Consider the following 24916-nt stretch of genomic DNA (forward strand, 5'->3'; position numbering starts at 1 on the left):
CCGCTCCCCCCCGTCCCGGCTGCGGTCCCGCTCCCCCCGCCCCGGCTCGGCCTCCGCGGCCCCGTGTCCCCTCCCGGGGCCTCGGCGTGGGGGCGCAGCGCGGGTAGGGCCGTGCGTTGTTGTCAGAGGCGGAGGAGGGAGTTCTAGGGCGGTTATATTTTTTTCCTTCGGTTTTTATTATCCTCTCCCCGCTTCCAGAAGCGGTGCCTCGGGGCTGAGCTCTCCTCGCCGCGGGGACCTGAGGTGCCCCCGTCCCGCCCCCCCCCGCCCCGTGCCCGTAAGGGAGGGCCGCTGCCCCCTTTGTTGTGAGCGCGGCCCCGCGGCGGGGCGAGGAGCGGGGCGGGGGGCGGCGGGGCGGCAGCTGGGCCCTGCGGCGTCCCCTCCCTTTGTCCCGGGCGGGCGGCCCCGCGCTGCCTCCCTGTGCCCGGGCTGCGGCCGCGGAGGGGACCTGGCTCGGCCCGGCGGCGCTGCGCATGCGCGGGGCGGCGGGGCGCACAATGCAGCTCCATGTGTCGCTCGCTGCCAGATTTAAAGAGACACGGAGCCGGCAGCGGCGGGCGGGGGCTGAGCGCGCCCTCCCCCACTGCACGTGTGCCCGCGTGGCCGCCCCTGAGCGCTGCCGGCACCTCGGGCAGCTCCGCTGGCTGCTCTGCGCCTTACGTAAAAATGCGTTGCTCCATACCCAGATAAGGAAATGCGCGCTTAGGTGTACCTAAAGCCGCGCAAATAGAGCTCTGGCTGTGCTTGAGAGGGACGGGTCAAAGCCGCTCGGGGGGTTCCTGCGGGAGGGTTGTGGCCTCCGGTGGCTTTCGGGTGCGGTGGGGACAGCAGGGCCCCGCTCGCTGCAAAGTTGCATAACCGAGTACGGGAGCTGCATGGCGCTGGGTGCAGCTCTGCCCTGAGCTGGGAGCTCGGTGGAGCTGAGTCCTGGCCAACCATCAGTGCAGGGTGGGTTTAAACCTCCTGAAGATGACTTTTTAAAATAAAAACGGATTTACTACGTGTGGTGTGCTCATGTTCAGGAATGCCTTAATGACTGCTGAGGGTACTGACATCTGATCGGGCAGCTGCATGTTCAGATATGCTGTTACCAGTATGTATAGACTTAGACCAGGAGCTCCAAAAGTTTTCCCTTCTGTGAAAGCTCTTCAGTAAGTGATCACGCTAGGGAGGATGCAGTGTAGAAGTTGCTCTGTAGCTTCATAAAAATGAGCATTTCGTAACCTGATACAGTCTGGAATTTCTCTGCTAGCAACCTAATTGTGCCCCATGAAAGAAAGTTTGACGCTTAGCTGAAGTCTGCAACAGACCAACGACAAGCACTTTCCAGCTTTCTGTGGTGTGCTTGGTAAGTAAGCGTTAGCTGTTGGTTCTGTAGTTTTTGTTTTCTGACCTGTTGTGTGAAGGCAGGCTGGTTGGATGTGTCAGTGGACTTGGAGGCTGTTAGACAGAAGCGAAGCCCTCAGTCTTTCTGCCCGGTCTCTTCTGAAAGCTTCACGTGCCGTGGTAAAACCAGTACGCCATTCCAGTTGCCTTATTACTGATACTGAGTCAACTGTGCTGACTCAAGTGCTGCGGCCATTTGCATGTAACTTGCAACCCCTCTGTGGGGCCTTTGGGTTTTCGGTAGTATCGGTACTTTTTTATGTCTACTTAAAAATACTAAAACTATGTAAATTAGTGTACACATATGTGTACAGATGTATGTAAATATTCTGATATATTTTTATATACATATAAAGTAGTTGAGTGTACACTCTTAAGTGTGTGGTGAGTCTTAAATTCTTCAGAATTCTGAAGTAGTTACTGACCTGAAAAGGAAAATGTCATTTCTTCCATATTTGATAGTATCTGCAGCATCTGCACAGAGCTGTAATGAGGCCCTAGCTGCGTTTTGTAGTGGCAGGCTGCTTGAAGGTGCAGTGCAGAGGCTCAGCTTCGTGACGTCTGACCTTCCCCCTCCCCACTGCTGTCTTCACCCAGGTCTCAGCTGCTCCAATGTATCTCTCATTTTCTGCCTCAAAACAAAAACCAACACTGAGGTTTTTCTTCTTACTGATGGGACTGATTCTTCAGTCCTCCTGCTGCATGCAGCTTTGAGTTATGTATTTAGTGTGGTGAGTGATTGTGTTGTACTTAGTGGTTGGGTTTTGGAGGACAGCGGACTGGCAGTGGGGATGAGTTATGTCATCTGAACTCATTTAAACTGGCCGAGGTCACTCCATTATCAAGGTAGCATTGCTCAAACTGATCTGAAGTCAGGGCTGTTAGTTCAGCTTGGAGCAAGACAGCCAGAAGTGGAGGGAGGCTGAACTGGACCTGAAGCCCTTATGGGTGTGGAGCAGTTGGGGAATATAGAACGTTTTTAATGAGTGACAAGACCTTGAGTAGTTCCTCTCAATTCTAAAAGGGGAAAAAGAATGAGGAGGAGGAGGGAAGGTGAAAGAGTCCTCAGAACTGTTGCCTTTCTTATCTCCCTATATGCTCTGCTTTTTATTAAAGGCATTATGGGGAAAATAGATGTCTATGGCATGTAGCACTTGTAATGAGTTCTTTTAATTTTTGAAGACTGTTAAAGTGAAGATCAAGTTGTGGCTTTTTCTTTGGTCAGTGAGACTGAAGATCCTTAGTTTCATCAGAGTAAATTAAGGAAAACCTGACAACATAGTCCTGAACTTTTGCAATAAGTGTGTGAAGACAGACTGCTTGCTTCTCTGGAGCAAGAGGCTTGTAACATGAGCAGGTAGCTGGTGCTGCAGCACCGCCTGTACAACATGCTGCTCGTCTTAAGCAGCGCGTTCTGGATGCTGCTAATGCTCTAAGAAGGGATATTCAGTGACAGTCACAAAATAAATGTCAGCTTAGATGTCTTGTGGTGTGGGTGTTTTTGTTGTTGGTTTTTTTTTTAAATGCTAAGTAGGGTCAGTGTCTGCAAATGGCATAGTGAGCTATATTGCCAGAGGACTGGTATAATAACCGGCTTTGTATCTACCTGTGCTTGTCCCCACCGAGGCGCAAGAGCAGTTTGAATCAGTGCAGTCAGAATGGGGACTAGGTTGGCTGGTTGTGTTTCTTCAGAGTGTTTTAAAGGAATTGCTGAGTGGGGATCTCGCTACCAAAGGCAATGCTGGCACTAAGAGTGGAGGCTTAGAGCTGAAGGGAGGTCCTCCTGCGTGGATGTCAGTAAAGCTAAATGGTTTCTGCTTCTCAAGTCAAGCTAACTGTAAGCTCTAGCAGCCTCTGGAATTATCTTAAAATGCAGTAAATCTGTCTGTTCATGCAGGTGTATGTTTAATTAGTTTTGTTTGTGGTGTGAGGGTTTTTTCCTTTTTTTCCCCAAAAAAGGCACTTGGGTAATACTGAGAAATAAAATCTGTAGCCTCTGCCCAATTCTTCTTAAGGATATGAGACAAAAAGGTAAATGAAGTGCCTCTGAGCTTCCGAAGGGTGGAAAAACACCGGTGGTATTGGATGTGTAGCACTGGGTCAGCGGAGCTCGTGCACCAGGAGGTGGGTGTGGGGATGTGTGTGGGTAAAATGTGTTCTCCCTACAGCCTAAAAACTTCGTGTTCTTTAAAAGCAGAGATCGGAACGACGGCGAGTGTACAGCTCCTCTTCTGGTCACCAGAGCTGTCAAGCCTAAGGGTTTTGAAGGCTGAGGCGTTTCTCTAAATGCTTTTATTTAATCTTTCTGCCAAATCCTTCTTGACACGGACTTGTTAGAGTGGGCAGACTTGTCTAGTTCATCCAGCAAAATCATATAGGGAGGATGTAGTTAAATCATAGCGTACCGTGGAACCAGAAGTGCGAGTCATCTCTGACATAAACATGGCTCGCTGAAAACGGGAATAACCATGCCCTCCTTGGCTGAAGCTCTGCTGTGTTGTAAGTATTCTCCAACTTAGGATACCAAAAAACCACACTAACAACTTTCTCAAACATGAGAAATACAGCACTATTTCAAGTTGAAGTGTACATAGACATTTTTCATTGGAAATAATTTATTCAAAAGTTAAATGAGTTGGAAATCTATTAAACTTAATGTGGCAGTTCTGTAGTTTTTACTTGCGTGGAAAAAATCTTGTATACCATGAGCTAGCTGAATTTCTGGCAGCTGCACAGTGTTTCCTTTAAAAATATTCGGGTAGTAAATTCTGAGGGAACTATGGAATTAAGATCACTTGATAGATTGGAGTTGAGGTGGCCTATCTCTTGGCTGGCTGGCAGTAGAAGGAAGGCTTTGTTTACAGCTGAATACAGGCTGTTTTCTGCTTTAGAGTAGGTTTGTCTACAAGATGATATCATTGGAGTGGTACTGAACTGCAGTGTGAAGCTGATGCAAGCCTTCCTATTAGCTTCCTTGGAGAGGTATGTTTTTATGATGAGTAATAATCTGTATTACCATACATAGTTAGGATTGCAAGGTCCTACTTGTGTACAACTTGAGTATCACTTAAGTCCTATGAAAGCTCTACTTCTTTAAGAAAAAGGTTTTTCATATCTGTAAGGATCAGCTTTCATTGCTGCCATGCTTTTTGGGATGCTTAGATGGAACACGTGTACGGATCGTGTATGTTAACACTTGCAGCCTAGGCACTCGCCCTCCAGAGCAGGTGAGTTAATCCTGTTTTCTTGTAAGTGTGGCAGGACCATCACAGCTGCCTTGCTCTCAGTGACCTCAGGCTGCTCGTACTGTTCTGACTCCAGTCACTGTGAACTTCAGTTGCACTGCCAGCAGCGCAATGGATGCGACTTGTGGCTGCCTTCACTAGCTGCGCGTGTTAGTTTTTCAATGTTCCAGTTGCATGGATAAGCTGAATGCTGCCTCTTCAGAGAAAAGGGTATTTATGAATGTGATCACAAGAGCAAAAATTCAGGGATGCTGACAGTTCTGGTGAGGTTTAGCTAAGCCTTGAAATGGAGGGGCTTGGTGACTTGGCTGGTTGCTTGAATGGGATGAGCCAGCAGGAACAGCCTGCTTGGTGGAGTTAGCCCTTCCAGGGGCTGGCAGTGGTCGCAGCCCTTTGGCTCTGCTTAGGCAAGCTGAATAACTTTACAGGGAAAGAACCAAGCTGACTGTAAACGCAGTTCTTTTCTCTGTTCCCTCTTCCCCCCCTCCAAATAAAAATAAAATATCGGGGCATCATAAGTTACACTCTAGCATAAGTGTATCTGCATCTGACAGTGGAGTGATTTCTGCTCTCTAAGGGAATATTGGCACGGAGAAATGCTCTAGAGATACTGTAGAACAAGGAGAAAAATAGTACCTGCTAAGAAAATTCTTTCATTAGACTAATTCCTAATTTATCAAGTTATTTGATTATTTTTTTAATCACCCACATTCTACTGAAATGCCTTGCCTTGTGTGCCTGTTGATAATGACTGCAACTTCAGTGTTAGAGTTATCAGCTATGGAAATGTAACCTGTAAGGATTTGCCACGGGTTATTTCTTCCTTTTTTATTTTTTTGTCCATGAGAAACTGATGGGAGACTGGTCAAGCAGAGTGAGGAGTCCTGAAATAAAACAGCATGTTGCAACTATAACTGATTCTGTCTCAATTCTTTGTCACCTCATCACGTTGTTTTATACAAGACTCAGAACAGCACATGTGCAGTTATCTAAGAGAGGATTACTTAGTTCTTTTCACACTTGGTACAAGTTTCTTCTCCAAAGCTCTCTTGTTTTCAGCAGTGTGAGAACAAGTGAACTTTGTAGGTGAAATGTGCTTGCCTCAAACAGGCATTCTGCTAAATTTTCTTCCCCTAAAGTGCTTAATGTAACCTTTGTTTTCATCTAGGTGTTCTTGTTTGCCACCCTTGGGGCTGGGGCTTTACAAAGATCTTTAAGTACATCAGGTATTCTGCAGAAGTAAGCTTCAAGTGTTCATGCAGAGCATGATGGAAGCATTTCAAAAAACAGCTTTCTCTTTCCAGCATTGAGATGGGGTTCTGGTAAAGCGAAACTTCTGAACTGTAAGGTTGCTGCTGTTCTGAAAGTATGAACTAACCAAAAACTGATACGTGTGCAGAGCTTGGTGCCTGGAGAAGGAAGAGCAGGTGCTTAGGGTGAGGAAATAGGGCACGTAGCTCTTGAAACTCTCACTGTCTCGTTTTTGTCCTGCTGTATGGGAACAGAATCTGGGCAGCCCTTCGTGCTGCGGGTCTGTACTGTCACCATGCTGCACCTGCTCTGTGCTTCAGTTTTCAGCAGTGTGTGGCTGTCAGTGGACTGGTCTTGGCAAGGTCTGTAGCTGAAGAAATCTGGTAGGTCTGAGCTCTAGGCTACCCTGCAAGTGTAAATGGGCATACTTTCTTCTCTTCTCCTTCCTACTCTCAGGTCCAAGGCATATCAGCTGGAACGGGCATCAAATATCCAGACGCTGTAAGAGCACTAAGTATAGCAATCTAAATGAAATAGGATTCCATACAAATAACTAAGCTCCTGGGGTGAACGTTAGCAGTGCTTGTGCTTGGCTTAGAGTTATAGTCAAGAGTTACAGAAGTCCTTTGTAAAGGCCTTTGTGTGCAGTCTGCCCATACATGATGCTCTGTTAAGGGAAACCTCTTCCCATGTGATCATCACGATGCCTGGTGTGCCAGACTGGCTGGTGTTGTAGTTACCTTGCGCTTGGTGCTGCCAGGTGTCACTTAAATACCCTAAAACAATTCTGAATAACAACATAGTTCAAATTAGGATATACAGAGCTGCTGTATAAGTGAGAAGAAAACAGGCTGGAAAAGGATCCTTGTACGCTAGCTTACATATACGGTGAGGAAAGTTCCTGATGAACTCTTCAGATGTTGCTGTCTCCCTGTGGCACAATGCAGTGGAACAGGCTTTCTGTAAGGCCTTGTGGGATTGTTCTGTTCCTGTATGTAAACCATGCAGATCCCAGTGCTTTTCAGTCTGCTCAGCCGTGCTGTTTCATAACTGATGCGTGTGGTGATTGTTCAGAAGTTACTTGGGTGGAGTTTTCTGTAACTTTAGGCTGTTGTTAATTTGCAATTTAACTTTTCCTACCATCCGTGGCAAACTCTGAGTAATGCCTAGCACGACACTTGTCTTGCAAAATTCTAGCAGTGTGTGCAGTAGATGTCTGAGGCTCTGGAGGCTCCTTTGCAGGTGAGAGATAAGCAGTTGCAGAACGTGATTTGTCTGACCTGTTTTTGACATCTGCTTTGGGATGAGATAATCTTGGAGTCCAGGGAAGTGCTTACCCTGATAAGGTCTCTATTGAATGTTGCTGAGGGAGCATCTCAAATGCAGAGAGATGCATGTACCTGCCTGGTACTTGTCTGACTCTGAAGAGTGAAAACTGCGGACAAAATGAAGATGGCACTTCTCTCACACTGAGTGTGATGGGTGACTATGGGCCCATGCTGCAGCTGACCCTGGGCACCCCTGCCTGGTGCTTTGTGGTGGGATGCTCACTTCCTCTCAAGCTTGGACTCTAGAACTGAGCTGCTTCTGATCCCTTTGATTCCATTCATCCTTCCTCGTACCACCTCCTTCCTGTCCCAAATTCAAGCCTTGCTGGGACTTTTTCTTACAGGCCTGTTCAACCTCTGTATTAACCTGTCTGAGAAGTGTGTTTCAAAACCTTAAGCAGTACTATGAGAGTTAAAGGCTTTGGCCCTGGCTGGGAAGCTTACTGGGGCTAAAAACAAAAATCAAATGAGAGCTCCTCAGCTTTGTCCCCCGTCCTTCTCAAACCTGCCTTGCTGTGCTCATGGTTGGAAGGCTGCGCAGTGGTAGCTGAGAAGCACAGTAGTGCAGCAGTGTATGCAGCTGCCTGTGACTGCACTGGGCAGCTTGCACGTTAATGCTGTCAGTGCAACCCTCCACCAGTTCCCTGAACTGAGAGGGGAGTCAGGTTTGTAGAGCCAGTGATGGTGCCATCAACAGGGGATGGTGTGCTGGAAGTTGGTTAGCTGCCATGCTGAAGGTAAGAGCCAGAGCCTAGAGCTGCTGGTTAAGAGATCTGTCCTTAGGGCAGGTTTATCTCTTCTGCTTTGGTCTCGCTGCAAAATAATTTAAAATGTTCTTCTGAGACTAAAACTGTTCTGTGTCTTAATTGCTATCTAATTTGTCACTGCTGAAGTGGCAGCCAGGAATGTGTGTGTATCACGTGCTGTGTTTTGACTGAACTCTTTGGATGAGCTCATGGAGCAAGACAGAACATGATGAAAGCAGGTAATATGGGGTGCTCTTAATGAGGAGATGATGTTACTTGACAGTAGCCCAGCCCTAATCTTCTAGATTAAAAGACTTGCAGCTGGGTGTGTAGGCAGGAAGAGAAGTAGTGGAAATCACAGCTGACCTCAGTTAATATAACTGGAAGCTGTAGCTTAGGTTGTCAAGAGAGGAGCCTAGAAGAAGGGTTTTCAGTCTGAACAGAAGCTCCTGGGCTAGTACTGAGACTCGTAGAAGGCAACTAGGGGAAAAAAAAACAAATGCAGTCTATAGCAAAATAAAGCCCCTGATAGGGCCCTTGTGTGACTGTTCTGGGAGCTGACAGTGAGTCAGTGGGGTGGCTTCTGCAGAAGCCTTAGCTGGGGTTTGGGTTGTCCTGAGTCTGCTTTTGTTCTGGGCTCAGTCCCCTGGCAGCACAGAACTCAGCTGCTGTGTAATGTACTGCAGAGGCTCTATTAAAAGTCCTACAGAAGCTTGTATTTTTGAAAGTTTTGTTCTGGAGTGTAACTCAAACTCCGAAGTGTTTGCACGCAGCGTTTGGCTGGCTGGAACGCCAGGCTGAGAAGTTCAGATGCCATACATAGCTGCCACATGTGGCCATGGGGCTCGTTCTGCTTAGTCATTTTTGTTGATGCTGTTTTGCTCTTGGGTTTCTAAAAGTCTCTTGGCCTATATAAACACAGTTTTAGCGAGAGTGGGAATGTCAGTAGCTTGGTGTAAACTAAACACAAACTGGATTGTACAGTTCTGGCTCAAGTTTAAGGCGGTGGTAACTTGGTTCTGCTTTAGGAAGAGCTGAGCCACCAAAGGAGCACTGCGTTGTGCTGGCAGATGGTGGGAAGCCAGGCATGGAACATTTAAGTGTACTCTGGACTTAAACAACTTTGTTGAATCATTGGCCTGTTGTCCTGATTCAGAACTGAGATGAGGGGAGCCCAGTGCCTGGCTTAGCAGCAGCCATGGGGATCTCTCTGTAGGTGCTGCAGCTTGAGCTGCTATGGGCTTACCTGGAGCAGAGTAGGAAACTTTTCTTCCTCCTCCGCCCCCCCCCCTTCCCCCAGGAATAAAAGTTTCGATTATATTAAGCCATTATTTTTCTTGCATTTCTGGTAGTTTATATACTAAGTAACAGTGTACAATATATAGTGTAGCAACTGGATTGCACTGAAACTTGAGTATGGGCATGATGGAGATGTGTTAATGTACTCAGATTTACACTTAAAAAGTACAGGATGTCTCTAGTTAAATGAAGAAATCCCGAAGATAAATTGTGTTGACAATAACCTGGGGGGATGCAGTTCTTTAGAGGTGTCTGAATTCTCTCCCTGCATCCCCAGGCTCCTCAGCGAGCGGTGCTTTGCAGCCCGACTGCCCAGGCTGGAGGGGGGAACCAGGTCCTTCCTTCACACAGTGTGCTCGTCCATGAGTTTGTCCAGGAAATCTCCTGTCCGGTCCACAAGTGGTTAAGGGCTGTGGGCGATGGGATGTGACAGACAGAACAGGTGTCTCCTTTCCCCAGAGCAGCTCATGTCAGTGGGCTGTGGCTGTGTGTCTGCCTGGCAGCATGCTGAGCCGGCACTGTGCCCCTTCCTTGCCCACCCTGGGGTGGGCTTGTGTGGGGCTGGGTTAAGGGTTCACTGCTTCATGGGTCCTGACTCATGAGGAGTGGGTACTCCTGCTAGTTAGCTCCTGTGATAAGCGTGCTGCTGTATCCAGGGAAAATAATTAAACAAGGCTTCAGTGTTTGCAAGTTTTAACGAGTTGCAGCTCATAACCGTCCGTGGTAAAGCAGCCAAGGACGATGTTTTTCACATCCCAGTACAGAACTTCCCTGAGCTTTCCTTTTCGGTCTGCCAACTAGCTGTTAGTTGGGTGTTCAGTTCAGCATAAAATGAGCCCTTCTATCCAGATTATCTGTAGTGTTGTGGTAATTCTGTTTACATCTTGCGAAGAAGGTGCTGGAGCTTATACCCATTGTTGTATCTCCAGTTTAAGTGGTTACTGCTTGCACAAATACTTCAAGTGCTTCAGTACTGCTCCAGTAGAAAGAAAACAGGTCTTCTTACAAGTAAAGACCGATGCCGCTTCCAATAAAAGAGTCAATGTGTGCTTTATAGGTCACATCCACTGAGCAGCCTTTACTTATTGCATCCTTATTGCGGCAGCTAAAGGTGACTGCAATCGCTGTCCTTCCTGCACAGCTCCCAGGCTCTGTGTATGGTGAGAAGGAATAAGACTGGATGCCAAGATCTCTTGCAATATAGTGCTGCAAAATCTTAGGTATAGGTATGAGTCAGTGCAAGAGCTGGCTTTCATTGGGACCAAGTATGAGAGAAATGCTTTAAAAGACCTAACAGCTTTTTTTTTGAAGCTGTCATCTGAAGGCGGAGACAGATGTAAAAAGAAATGGAAGGAGCACAAATCTAGAAATAGAAAAGATGTGGCTGCTGGACTGCAGCAGTGTGGTGTTCTGACTGCTTCAGGGCTTTGCAGGGGACCTGCAGCAAGGGCACTCAGAGGCACGCAGAATTTTCCAGTCTTAATTTCTGATAGGCTTGTTTAGTCATATCATGGAGATGAGATAACTGGCAACTAATAAGGAAGCTAAGTGTGAGCAGCTTGAGTTGGAGCAGTTTACACAGAACTTCAACAAACTGATTTTTTTTTTTCCCCTGAGGAAATGCAGAAATGAGGGAATTTGTTTTGAAGGCTTTCAGACTTGAAAGTTTTAGTTTGCAATGCTCAAAAATAGTATTTGCTCTCTCCCTTTTGAATTCTGTAGTCGTTATGCTGAATGCTCTTTTGTATTAGTACTAATCCTAATGAATGACTAAAATGTCCTGAGCAGAAGTGTTCAGATAAATTGCATGGGTTTTCTTACACAAACAGTAGACAACTTTTAATGAAATTGAATGTGAAAAAGCAGGTTATATTCATGTACTAATGCCAAGGAACTTTAACATGTGATGCTGAAGGGATGGCTGTGGTAGGGAGGCAGTGAGGGACTAGTGAAGTGCAGCTTTAGCAGAGAAGGGATGGGACCTGCTCAGTAGCTCTTCCTGCAGCAGCTACTGTTGCTTGATGTGGTCCGTGTATTCTCGCAGTCCCTCTCACCTCAGTTTGACCTGAATTGTTACTCAAGCTCATGCAGTTGTTTCCTCAAACCTTCTTGGATATCAGAGTGAGGACTGGCCTGCTTAGCAGAGGTGTGGACGTGCTGCAGGTTTTGGCTTTGAAACGTGTGTTTGTTAGATAGCTGTGGTATTACCTTTGTGCTTTAGGTGCTGTCTTACGTAGGTACAATTTGGTTCAACACCTACATCTGTTCTCTCTGTTCTGCCACTCAGAGTGAGTGTTTGACTTCATCTGTTGACTGAACCACACTGCTGGGTAGCTTCTAAGAAAAGCCCTTCCAACATGCTGCCAAGAAATGAAACATTTCTTGGGATTTCAGCATTGATTCATCTCCATGGATAAATTTGACTGAATTAGCAGTGACTGAATGAAGTCACTCTCTCTATCTATCTCTTTGGGGTTATGATCCTTTATGTGAGCTGAGCACTCTTACTATTTGGACTTGAACTCACCTGCGTAAGGCTTATTTCGTGGTTTTGTTTTTAACCGTGCTTTCAGTAGTTTAATTCGTAATTGGCAGGCACTGTCTGAGACATCATGGGCAGATTGGTTTGGACTTAATGGTAGCCTTCCTTCCATAATGGTACGGAGTTCTTACTTCAGGTTCTTCTGCATTATAACTCCACAAACTAAGTTTCTGATGACTAGGAATGAACACAAAACAGAGCTGTTGCTGTTGGTTTTACACAGAAGGAATATATAGACTGACTGTGGAAGGATACAGTGACATCTTTAAATAACAAGGGCTGTATAATGGCTGGCAGGATTTAAAATGAATGCAGTAGTTTCTGTGAAACAAAACAAAGCCTGATCTTCTCCCCTCCCCTTCTCTTAAGTACCAAAGATTCATTGTGAGTTCATGCTGTTTGGAGTACTGGATCGAGAATTGCCATTTCACATAATATGACATTTAAAATTGGTCTTTACCTTGAAGTAATCAGTTAAGAGAGATTCTTTTCCCCATTCCAACTTCACTTTTTGGGGAGAACTTATTTGAGAGATTCATTCCCAGATACTGTACATGTATTTTTCTGAAGGGAGCTGAGAACAGCTAGTGGGGTCCGTATCCAGGCTCGACTCTGCATAGCTATTTCCAGATCAACTTCCTATCTGGCAGTAACTATATGGAATCGCCTATAAACTTGAAATCCTGTTTTGCTTATCGTTATTGGATGAAACTGTAGAACAAACAAATGAAAAACGAAACAGCTCATCTAAGCTCCCTTCATGCAACTTTGCATGTTTCAGGATTTAGTAAACCATTATCTCCAGAATGCCCTTGGCAAGCGTCTCAGTCCTTTTCAGAATCTGAAAAGGATCATTTAAGGGAAGTAGGATGTTAGTTTTAAAAAAAAAAAAAAAAAAAAGATGGTGTGACTTTTTTTCATGTTAACACTTTCCTAGAGCTAAAAATACACTTGAGTTTAATCCAACTCCTCAGGGTTCTTGCAAAGCAGTGTGATTCTTTCACTAGTAGAAAATGTGTGGAATCTTTGATTTGCATGCACACCTGTTGCTGGGTATGTAGGAGAGCATGTCGAAAGGTGCTGAGTTATATTCTGGCCCTTCTGCTCAGAATGTGCTCAGCAGATAGTGAGTCAGAACGTGGGTCTCCGCTCTGGCAGTGTGCAGCTGTATGTGGTAGGGAGCTGAGGGTGCTCATCTCCACCCGACGTCCATCAGTAGACACTAAATCACTGAGTCATGGGGTTTTTGGTCACCTACAGATACATGAGCGAAACCAGTGCTACAGACATCTAAAGTTACTCTTAAATTCTTTTTTCTACACAGAGCTCAACAAAAATCCAGTGGAAGGCTTTTCAGCGGGCTTAATAGATGACAATGATCTTTATCGATGGGAAGTCCTTATTATTGGTCCTCCAGATACACTATAGTAAGTACTGCTACTTATATAGAAACTTAAGTATAACTCTTGTTTACTTGTTCCTACTTGGTCTAAGCGAGTAGAGAACATAAGTCCTTATACTGACTAAGTTAGATACTGCTGTTCTGTTGCTAGTAAAGTGTTTGTAAATAGTTGAGTTTGCTGTGAAGTTGTCAACTGCTTTGATCCCTTGGGAAATTACAGTACTGATCCCTTTGTGCACTAGCAAGGAAGGGAGAAAGAATAGACTATACCTAGAGGCAGCTTGTTTGCTATACATGGAAATAGAGCAGTGTAATCTACTGTTACTCTACCTTAGCTGCTGGTACAACTTCAAACCATTCCAACTTCATGCTAGCCATTGGAGGAAGATGGTTGTAGGGATGTAGTTGGAGCAGATCATGGAATTAGCCTCAGTTTCTCCCAGGTTGAGATCGATCAACCCTCATACTGCTAGCTGCTGAAGAACTTCCCAGTGTGACCTGCAGCACTTTAATGTTGATCAAATTTGTATCGTAGGCCAACCTTACACAGTAGGATTCAAAAAAACTTGAATCTTTATTCTTGCTCCGAAGGACTGCATTCTTTAATTGGCATTTGCACACAGAACTATGTAGTTCACGCAGTAACTTCTTTTCCTGCACTTTGAAGTTTGCTGTGTTTGTGCAGCTCTCCCTCTATATATATATCTGAAGCACTCTCCCACGTGTAATGTGGGAGCTTTTTAAGTAAAAATAAAGGAATCCAAAGCTCTGGCTAATCGAGAGAACATCTTTTACAGGGATTCCGTATGATCGTTTCTTCTAGCTCCCAGGAGAAGGTTCTGTGCTCACAAGAGGTCAGCTTAAAGTGTAGTTATTGAGGATAAACTCTGTTCTTTATTAAGCTGTTCCAGTGATAAATTACTGGTACCAAAAGCCTTCTAGTAGCATTTACTTGAGGTCAGTTTTAGTTCCAGCATCAAATTGTCATATACCTTTGTCTGAAGGCATCTGAGTAAGTAGTTGAGCACAATAATCAAAGTGATCTGGCTTCTCAAGCTCACTACAGGGTGATTCTCAAGCCTTGTATGACTAATTTTCCAACTTCTGCTGACCTCTGAACAGCCGTGTCGTGTCTCTGTTATATTCTCGTGGCTTTTTGAATGCTTTCAGAGACAGTGCTTCCAATTGACCATTTCCTTATGCTAAACATTGCAGTAGTGTCTTTCCCCACTTCAGTAAGATGCTGAGCTTGTTCTGAGGCTTGTTAGATAGCAAAATCTCTTTTGCTTATGTCCTTAATCTCTTTTTTTATATAAAATCAGGCAAATTAGACTTTGGACTCAGTGCATGATGCTATTGATAGAGACTCCTTCATCAGGAATATTGCTAAAAATGATGCTGATTTCCCTTTGACACCTGTCTTTATTAACTGAGACACTGCGAAACAGTTAAATGCCATTGATGAAGGGCAGCGAGTATAACGTACAGTCTAGTAGATCTGTTATTTGCTTCTCTAAAAAGGGAAGGAAGAACTCTTCCACTATGAAATATAGGACTGACTTGGTCTGGGGCAGAAGTAGCTGGTGGTGTTTCTGAAGTCCTCACTCTTCCCAGGTAGAAGAGTTCTTTAGAATTTGCTTGCGTTTCTGGAAGTTGTTGGAAATGAATGCTGTGGTTTCACATCCCCCTCTGCTGCTTTCTTTCAAGAGTCGATTTAGATGTAGTAGTGTTTTGTGTTTTTTATAGTAGTGGTAGAACTTAATTTTCTCAGTAGCCTATGGGCTCTGTGTACTGGCTTCTGCTCCACTATAGAAAACATTAATGTGTAGAGCAGTTTTGTCCTTACTACACCAATTCTCATCTGAGTGTCTACTGAGGAGAGACTTCATACCGTACATCTCATGCTGCCTCCTTTGGAGGTTGTGTTCCAGTTTTTGTAACCTCTGCCTTTGCATTTCAAACTTTGTAACAAGCTTCAGTTACAAGAATTAGTAGGGCAGTTGTTAGGGAACTTAGGTTAGCTAAGTATTCCGTCCGTAAGGCTTCCTTTGAATGCAGACCTGCACATTTCTCCAAATGGAATGTTTCTGCATATTGAAATCTAGTTATTTAGATAACTTCAGTTGAATGTGGACCTGACTGTACGCAACTTCCACATGAAAACTGGATGGCCCTTGCTTATTATTGTTCTCCAGTTTAGTGTGCAACTGAAATGCAGAGCACTTTGAGTCCGTCAGACTGAGAGTTGAAGAGATGTTCTTGGAGGTCTCCTCAAAGTAATGCTGTAGCCATGAGGTTGTTGTTTAACTTTCCTCTGGGACTCACTAGGACAGCTGATACTGAGAGATTAGTACAGAGGTGTCTAAAGGAGGAATACAAACAGGTATCTGCAGGGCAGGATTTGAGAAGGAGATGCTGGCAAGATCTCTGTTAACAAATGTACTGGGAAGAAAAATAAGCTTGCGAATTCCTTGTCATTTTTTTCTTGCTCTGGGATGTCATCTTTTTATTTTTTCCTTTTTCTAAAAAAAAGAATGTAGTGTTGGGGACCTGGCAATATCTTGTGATGGGACTGTAGTCTTTGATTGCCTTGCATTGCATGTGGAAGTGCTGGTACTGTTAGTGACTAACACATTAAGCTGTATGAGGGCTAAGTGGAGAGCTTTTGGTGCATCAGTAAGTTTTGACCTTCAGCTAAAACTTACAAGAAAATCTACTAAGATATTTTTGATTCCCCAGTGAAGGTGGTGTTTTCAAGGCTCATCTGACTTTTCCAAAAGACTACCCACTGAGGCCACCAAAAATGAAGTTCATTACAGAAATCTGGCATCCGAATGGTAAGAGATCACAAAGTTACAACTTCTTTTTGCAATTAAGAACTAAAGTGTGAGGAAGATGAATAAATACAATGCTATTCATGCTAGAAGTATAAAAACGTGCATTTACTTTGCCATCTTCACCTCAGAAAGAAATAATAATTAACCGTGGCAGAGTTTCTAATAATGTTGCTTTGAGAGACTGCTCCTAGAGTATATTGCACTAGTTTTGGTAACTTAGTCAGGGACTGTCTTAATATTTTAAGTGCAAAGTTCTGGTCTGAGGAGGAACTTGACTTCTACAGCTGCCTTTGTTGTACCTTCAAGTACTTCATCTTGCTGTATTACTAACTTAGCTGTTCAATTCGGAAGACTTGAGGTTCTCCTCCTCCAGTGAAGCATGAAAGGAAATAACGGCATCTTTTAGTCCTGCTAAAGATGATAGCTCCTAAGGTTTCAGTTATTCCTAGTCTGCTGGACATAGTTGGGAACGTGAAACAAACTGGAAGAGGATTTTCACTGGGATGTTCTTTTGGTTCTAAAATTATTTCTGAAGTTGTAGATACTGAAATTGAGGAGAGACCTGTACAGTGCCCTGTCATGAGGGAGTGAGCATTTCTCAGTGCCATGTCTGTTTCAGCTCTGGAAATATCAGGGTACTTGCCAGATGGTTTCTGATTCCAGAAACTGAAGTAATACGGCAATACATTGTAATAGTATCCAACTGATGCTTTTGCTGTGGAAGAAATCTCCCTCTGCTCTGCTAAACTGGACAGAAAAAAGACATCAGTGGAAGCCTGCTTAAGTAGTTCTTAAAGTTGCAGCCTTGTGTTAAAATTAAGCTCTTCTGACCTACGTACTGCCTCCTTCCTCAGATGTCTAGGACTAATAAGACTTCACCAAGCCTTGTTTCTTACAGATGAAGTTATGCAGTGTTTAATTACTTTCCTTTTTTATAAAGTTTTTCACCAATGTGTTTTCAGACTAGCTGGAAGGAAGGTTAACAGTACCATGAGTATCTTGAAGAAATGCCAGCGTGTTCATTACTGAAATATGCCTTGTTCTATTTTGTAGTTGACAAGAATGGTGATGTCTGCATTTCCATTCTTCATGAGCCTGGAGAAGACAAATATGGCTATGAAAAACCTGAGGAACGCTGGCTTCCCATTCACACAGTGGAAACTATTATGATTAGTGTAATTTCTATGCTGGCAGATCCCAATGGTGATTCTCCTGCTAACGTTGATGCAGCGGTAAGACCTGATTTATTTATTTTTCTTGGACTGCAAGTTGTCTACAGTTTAGAAACCTAAACTTGACACACAACTTTCCTTCCAGTTTGACAAACAGCGCAATAATTTCTTCGGACTAACTTTGTGTAACATGAGCTGAGGCTGCCTTCTTGCTGGGAATAGCAGTTGTGTTGTAAAACGATTTCTAGTTAGCTCTGGAAAATGTCTTGCAGCGTGCAAGGGAAAGATGCTGTCAAGCTTCATAGGCAGTGTTTTTTCTTTTTCCTATTCAATTATGCAGTTATTTGTAGCAAATAAACCTATGTAAAGAAGTACCTGTAGGTAAACCTTAGTGCTTGTCTCATGGAAGCTCACTGTGTAACTCCATGTGGCTATACATGTGTAGCAGTTACCTCTCCTGTGAAGTTCAGCTGCAGAAATTGATATATTCTAGAACTGCTTCTCACATTATTTATAAAAATTAGCAAAATTTGTTTTAAACCTGTTAGCAGGATATGTAACTTCCTTCAAATGAAGAGGAAAACTTAACAGAGTACTTCACCATAATTATGTTGTGAACTTTTGCATTCATCTCTTTAAAACTGTCTTACTTGAACACAGATTAAAGCAGTAGAGCAAATTGGTGCGTGCAGTTCTACCTAAAGAATGCACTTGAAAGCTTCACTGGGCATCTGGCCTGTAAGTTGGTGAAGTCTATTGTCCTAGACTTGAATGCCTGGCTAAGGAGTGAGGGCAAATAGTACAATGTATAGTCAAAGACTCTGAATCTGTAGTGAGGCTTCTGTCCTAAGTGTTTGGATGTGTTTTATGCAGCAAGCATAGTGTTTCTGGAGCATGGCCTGTGCTACGTGGGTGTATAAACGCAGCTATCAGTTCTCTAGGAGAGCTGCTTTTCTAGCAGAACAGCAATTAGAGTAATAACTATTTGTGGTGGGGAGGGAAGAATCCTCAGCTCTGGGGGGAGCGGGAGAAGAGACTTGAGGCCCCATTCATCTGAGATATGCTAACATACTTTGCTTAGAATTACTCTTGCATTGCAGTTCAGCAATGACTCGTACATGCAAGTGTGGTTACAAAAGAGAAATTCCAGGTGTAACTGGGAGAGTAAGGAAAACGGGAGATAGCAATTGGAAGATGCAGAGTTTTCTAGAAGCATGTTAGCCTCTGTCAAGTTAGCTATGCCTTCCTCAGTTGGGCAGGAGTTTAGCTTCCAGAAGTCTTTGATCTGCTCTGCTGCATTTCCACGAGTGGTTGAGCTGTGCTGAAAAATCCACATGGGAAAAGTCTCATGTGAATCAAACTTAACGGGATAAGAAAAACAAACACGGTTGTAGTGTGGAATTTCCTCACTTACAATTGTTGTAAATGTTGGCACTCCTGTTCTTGTGTCACATTACTGGTAGAAACAAGTACCCAGGGCAAGTGGATGTTTTCTGCTGGCAAACCCGAGAGCACTGGCAGGAGCAAGTTATTAATGAAATGCTAAAGTACAATTAGAATTCCTCAGTTAACAAACTCATGTATGTTGAATGTAGCTGACCTAACACTGGAGAAAGCTTATACTTTTAGCTATGCTTATCACTCCCTAGAATCATGTTTTGTGTTTTTTTTTCCAATCTTTGTGTATTCTACCTTAATCTCTACCAGCTGCTTTTGGAGCAACTTTGCTTCTTTCCTACAACCATTAGATACAAAACTATGCATTTGTTTACCTACTGGGAAGTCAATCCCTGAACCATAGGGTAAGGGTTGAAAATGTCTTTAAAGGAACGCAGCTTTCTTAACCACAGCCTGAAAGTACAAAAACTTAAAATCCGTCTCAGACTGTGGAGACAGTACCAAGGTGTAACTGATGCAGCCTTTGGATGCTAGTAACTGTTTTTCTGACTGCAGTATTGGATATTGCCAAGTAACTTTTGAACTTAATGTGTGCTGCTTGAGCAATGCAGCATCTCCTCCTGGTCTGTAGAGTGCGTCCTCTTCGTAGTAACCAGAGCATCCTCATCAGGGTAATAAGGAATCAGCAGCCCATGCTCTGTTCTGAGCTGCTCATTGAGGGTTCTTCTATTTAGTTATGCTCCTCCTTGGTTTACTGCAGCAAAAGCATTTGGCAGTTAGTAAAAGATACTTTGTTCTCATTAACTGCTTTCTCATATTCTAGATCCACTTGAGACTAAGTGTTCACAGGCAGATGGTAGCTGTATAGGAGCAGGGGAAATAGCTGCTTCCTGGAAAACTGAAAAACGTGTGTTGGAGTGCTGTTTCTTTCAGTGGGGAAAAGTGAGGGACAGTAAGCCTGGGTAGGTGCTGTGAGAAGCAAATGGGACTGATTCGTAAACTGAAATAAGAGTTTTGGAGAGATTGCTGTCAGTTTGGGAACTTCACTTGCTACTCAGTTCTGAACACTTGCTTCATAGTGCTAGGAATATAAAGCATGAAGAAAACAAAACGCTAAGAGCCCAAAGCTAGGAGGGCACACTCATTCAAAGGTTTTTGCCTTAGCCCCTTCCTTTCCCCCCCGCTTGTGTAAGTTGTTCTATATTGCCATCCTAGGAACAAAATGCTTCCGCATTAATTTCTGAAAAAAGGAGAACAAACTAACTATAACCTTGTTTGTGCTCCCATTAGAAAGATCAGGCATGCTGGGCTTTCCAAGATGCTGACTGGTTTGGTGAGCTGGGAGGTGGTGGATGTTGGGATGTGCATCAGTTAACCCCATTTTGTCACTCATGTGCTATGACCTGCACCCTGTGCAGGAGGTGGAGAGGTGTTGCCTGATAGAGTGGTTTCCTCAGAAAAAAGTGTAATTTTTATTCATACTTTTTTAATTTCCTCCATCCCCTTAAGAATGCTGCTTATATCAAAAACTAAGATGTAGAAAGACCCCTCTATTTCATTAATATTTTCCTGCTACTTTCTTGCTGAATCATAAGGCAGTGTTAGCCTTAGTCCTGCTGAGTGCTGCTCCTGTGCTATCTTCTGAGCATTTCATGAAGATGGCATGAAAGCTTTAAGTGACCTTGCTTTTTCCTGTGGGTTTTAGTGGTACTGTGGTAATGCGCATATCTGGGTTCAGACTTCCCTCTTGCTTACCTCCATGTTCATCTTTATCTTTGTTCTTCATCTGTGCAGTTCTGAAATCAATACATGTCAAGAGACCATCCCTGTAGATCTGCTGAGAGCATTCTGTTTTGGTCTTCCTCATGGAGATGATGGCATACAGCCATATCTGACTAGGAGTTTTGTTTCTGAAGACACTGCTGTGCCTCTTCTGAATACTCTGATTCTGTATTTCTGTCCTGGTTTAAGAGAGTTGAAAGTGTCCTTAAAAAATGGTACAATAACTACTGGCTCTACAGTAGCTGCGTGCCTTTGTTCATCACTGCAGTTCAAGCCAGCTTCTGTAACCCCTAACAATAGTTTGTGATCTGCAGTTTGTTTCTGCTTGTTGGGCTGGAGTAAATGGATTTCAGCCCAGACATTGCAAAATCCTAGTAGCTACCAGGTTAGTCTTGGAGAATGCTAAAAAGCTAAGGAGGGAAGTCTAAGTCTTGGGAGCAGCTTGTATTAGAAACTGAGGGTGAGCTTCCAAACTCTGATTGTCACTGGTATTTAGTGAATAGCTCGATGAGTATAAACAAATATAGGTGTTGACTACATGGCAAATGTCTGAAAACGTAAAACACCAAGATTCTTCCTAGAACTTGTACATTGCTATAGCACTGACATCTGAAAGCTGTCTATTCAATTACAGAAAGAATGGAGAGAAGACAGAAATGGAGAATTTAAAAGAAAAGTTGCCCGCTGTGTAAGAAAAAGCCAAGAAACTGCTTTTGAGTGACACTTATTCAGCAGCTAGTAGCTTCACTTTTTTCAGGGTAAGTATCCTTCTAAAGAAAAGTTAGTTACCTGAGCTAAGGATTTTCTGCCTACGTGTTGCTGAGCTCACTTTTTTCTCAAAAAGAAAAATACTTTTCTCAGCTGCTTGATCTTACTGGAGTTCTTTGGCTGTATGCAATACCAAAGCCTGCATGGTTAAAGGAATGCTGAAAAAAACTTTCTCATGCAGTAACAGCTCCTTCCGCCTTGATTGGGGACCTTCTTAGTACTCTTGTATTTATACCATTCAGAAGTTGAAATTCTCTTTTAGCAGTATTCATCCTGCTTCACTAATAAGGCTTAAGGATTACTGGAGTTAGAATAGAAAGGAATACTCCTTCCTTCATGTTCATTGTTGTGAAGAGCACCTTTGAATCTTAAAAGCATCCTGTCTTGCTGTCTTGAGTTCATACACGTACAGCGTTTCTCTTGCAAGTATTGATGGCATGTTGCTTGTAGATCTTAAGTTTTCACTGCAGTTGTTAAGAACCATTCAGATAAGATTGCTTCTGGTATGATGGGACTTTTTTTGTAATAGAAAGTGTACTAGTAGTGTATCAGGATGAAGTTAAGATATTACTTGTCGATTATATCAAGAAAGGTGGTATTTTCTTCAGCAGCTCCAAAGCAGCTTTTTCACTGGGGATGGTTTAGAAATAGTATGAGAAATACAGCTAGATTCTGTTTGAGAACTGAGCTGCAGCACAGCCTGGATAAGTTTTGACCTCAGAGTAGCTGACAAGATATTTACACTTTGTCACCCTGATGAAATGAATTTCATTTCAGATGCTTACTCTAATTCGAGCAATCCTGTGCTCTTCAGTGGATTTCAACAATAATCTCTTGTAGAAAGCTCAAAATTAAAACATGGCTTTTAAATACATGGCCTTTGGCTACTTTAATCTTTAGATGCCAAGGAAAAAAGCTTCAACTAGCTAATAATTTCTCACTCTTGCTATTCTGAAGCAAAATTGAAACTTATGTTGAAGCTCCCCTTTCTTAATGCTTGGTTTGGCAAATAAACTAGTCTAACCCATTCTGCTGGAGAAGCCCAAAACATATGTACTGTTGGCCTCAGCGTACAAAGCTAATGGAGGAAAAGTATGGTGCTAAATGCTGTTCAAAAGGGTTGTACTGTCTGAATGACTAGAACAGCTTAACAAATGCTTGTTAGTTGTTTTTCTTCATCAAGGTTGCATGGGAGATGCTTGCTTTCTTACATCCTTGGAGGAATTCCTTTTGAGGGACTGAGGCTCTGTGACAAACGATACTACAGTATCTCTAATCTGAAGAAATGATTGAACTGAACTTACCCAGAAAGGGCAAGTGTGAGAAGTGTTAATACTTACAAAAAGCTAGGTGAAGGAACCACACGGCTTCTACAACTGTCCTATAGTTTTATTGTGTAATAGTTTTTAATGTAACTGGCAGCTCATCCTTAGAGAAAAGGAATAACCAAATATCCTTAATTAACCTTCACTGTTGCCATATTAAACTTGGCCATAGCACAACAGTGACAAATATTAAGTAATTGGTTGTATTGCTTTTCTGGAAGGCAGAAGTGTTTTTCTAAATTGTGGTGACTCTTCCCAAGCAATAAGCAGTGAATTGGTTGAGAAGTGCCCATGTGGCTGCTTTCAAACAAGCACAGTCTGGCTTGGTATCTGTGGTGTTACTGCTAAATGAAGCACTGCTGTGCCATTTTGTACCGCAATTTGCTGTTGAAGCAGCATCCATCATTCATAAGAAGTGGTGTAGACAAGTTTCTGTGATTAAATCTATCAATATCTAAATGTGTGAAAAATCAAACCTTTACTCTGCGCACTTTCCAAGCAACACAAGTAACAGGAGCCTGAAAGTCTGATAGTTGGGCTGAGATGCACCCTATGCTGAAACTAACTAAAGTCTTTCTCAGGTGATGATTTTGGATTTATGCATCTTCTCTACAGAGGTACGTAAAATTCTTGAACAAAGAAGTGTCTTCCTTGAGTTTGAAACACTATGTAATGCCTCTTTAAAATATTAAGGATCGTGAGGGGTTTTGTTTTTAATAATTGTGATTTCTTTGTAGGTCTCCAATTGAGAAACATGGCACTGTTTTTTTTCCTGCACTCTACCCACCTATTGCTGGACTTCTGTTATTACAAGTTGGCAAATACTGGCTGGAACTGGGCTGCAATAAAACATGCCAGTTATCAATGCTGACAAGAGCCTAACAAGTGCCAACACAAGATGATTACGCATTTTGAAATCTAATGAACTGCTTTAACCTTCAGGAAGAATTGTAAAGATGTGTACATAGCACAACATGATCCGGATAATATATATACTGTTCATGTACATCCACAAATACACATTGTACCAAATAATGCTGTCTGTAGTTAGGAATAGAATCGTGTAAATTCTAAAGATTTTAGCAGGTTTTTTCCCTATTCATTGTTTCCTATCAGTTTGGAAAAACAAAAACAACCAACAACTTGTGAAGCATGTCAAACTAAAACCAATTAGGATTAAAGTCCTTTTTTTCCACTTTAATTTTCCTTTGACCCACTGAGGCTTAATTAAAATTTCTTGTTATTGAAGTTTAGTATCTCTTTTGTTTTGTGGTTTTTTTTTGGATATGTGCTCCCTTTTATTCCCTCATCAGAACTTTAAAGTTTTCCTAATTAAACCCTGAAGGGATTTGCTATCAATTACTTGTGTCTTCTTTTTTGATGACCTTTGTAGTCCCTAAGGTGCTTTTTTCCTTCTTACTCCCCCCCCCCCCTTTTTTTAAAAAAAAATAACAACTGCACATGCTTCTTGAATTGGGTATAGCAATAAAACTGGCCATGGAGCATCCTTGAGCAGCCTGCTGGGTTTTACCTTCCAAGGGACTTGAGCGCTTTTGTTCAGAAGTTGAGTTGACTAAGTTAGTCTAGTCCAAGATGGGGATAAGCTGCTTTCTATGGGTGAGTTTTGTTTTTTTTTTTGCCTTTTCCATTGCCTGTTTGTGGGGTGGGGTGTGTGAGGGAGATGTGTTTTCTCAAGGTTGAATTCAAGCATGCGCATCTGTAGGCTTTCAAATGACTAACTTCTGGGTTTGGTATCAGAACTAGTTTCTCTCCTTATCCCTCTTCTCTCTTTTCTGTGACCCTTCATATTCTTTGCCTTCTACTTCAGAGTTTTCCTCACCTAATGTACAAAGAAAATTGCGATGTATATTTTCATGTAATTTGATTTTTTGGAATTCTGTCACCTTCTGTAGTGAGTTCTTCCAAAATATAATTTTTTCCAATACTACTGTGTGAAACTTGCTGTCTTCAGTATCAAAACAGGAAGGGGAGCTGCAGTTGGATTGCAGCTTACCTGAGCATTTTCAGCAAACTTCTGATCAATTTGACATACTCTATTTATTCTTGAAATTAAAAACAAACAAACAAAACACTTTCTTCCTATTGGAACCATCTTTGGCCTCAGCTGGCCTGGGGCAGAATATCCTCCTCCATCTCAGCTGCAGATGAAAGTTTTTAACAGCAGAGAAATAATGTTCTGGTGTTAAGAGTCATCATGTGAGAAGCCTTCAGCTGTAATTAGCCAGCTGTGGCTGGACTTCATTTCAGAATACTGTGCAATATAAGTGTACAAAAAAGTATATTTGCAGGTTTCTTGAGGGGTGGGCTGCGGGTGGGAGGTGAAAGTGATTACTGCTTGCAAAATCACCCTGTGGGGGACACACACCAAAAAAAAGCTTCTGAAATATAATAAGTGAAAGCATTACTTCTTCCTA

The 24916-nt window shown here is 43.0% G+C and overlaps 1 protein-coding gene across 2 annotated transcripts in view; it reads left to right on the forward strand.

The window, feature by feature from the left end:
• UBE2G1 (ubiquitin conjugating enzyme E2 G1) overlaps nt 1-24426 on the forward strand; it is a 25131-nt gene extending 705 nt beyond the window's left edge. The window contains exons 2-7 of one of the 2 annotated variants that reach the window (XR_002443976.1): nt 13122-13224; nt 15939-16036; nt 17090-17268; nt 21023-21146; nt 23063-23098; nt 23219-24426. Coding sequence is in view for 1 of the 2 variants with exons in the window: in XM_021415594.1 (XP_021271269.1) it covers nt 13122-13224; nt 15939-16036; nt 17090-17268; nt 21023-21109 (467 nt within the window). In the remaining variant the exon portion in view is untranslated. The remainder of the gene's footprint in view (nt 1-13121; nt 13225-15938; nt 16037-17089; nt 17269-21022; nt 21147-23062; nt 23099-23218) is intronic. The other variant, XM_021415594.1, reaches the window with a different exon arrangement.

Source organism: Numida meleagris, chromosome 18 (assembly GCF_002078875.1).
Source record: "Numida meleagris isolate 19003 breed g44 Domestic line chromosome 18, NumMel1.0, whole genome shotgun sequence".
Classification (NCBI taxonomy): domain Eukaryota; kingdom Metazoa; phylum Chordata; class Aves; order Galliformes; family Numididae; genus Numida; species Numida meleagris.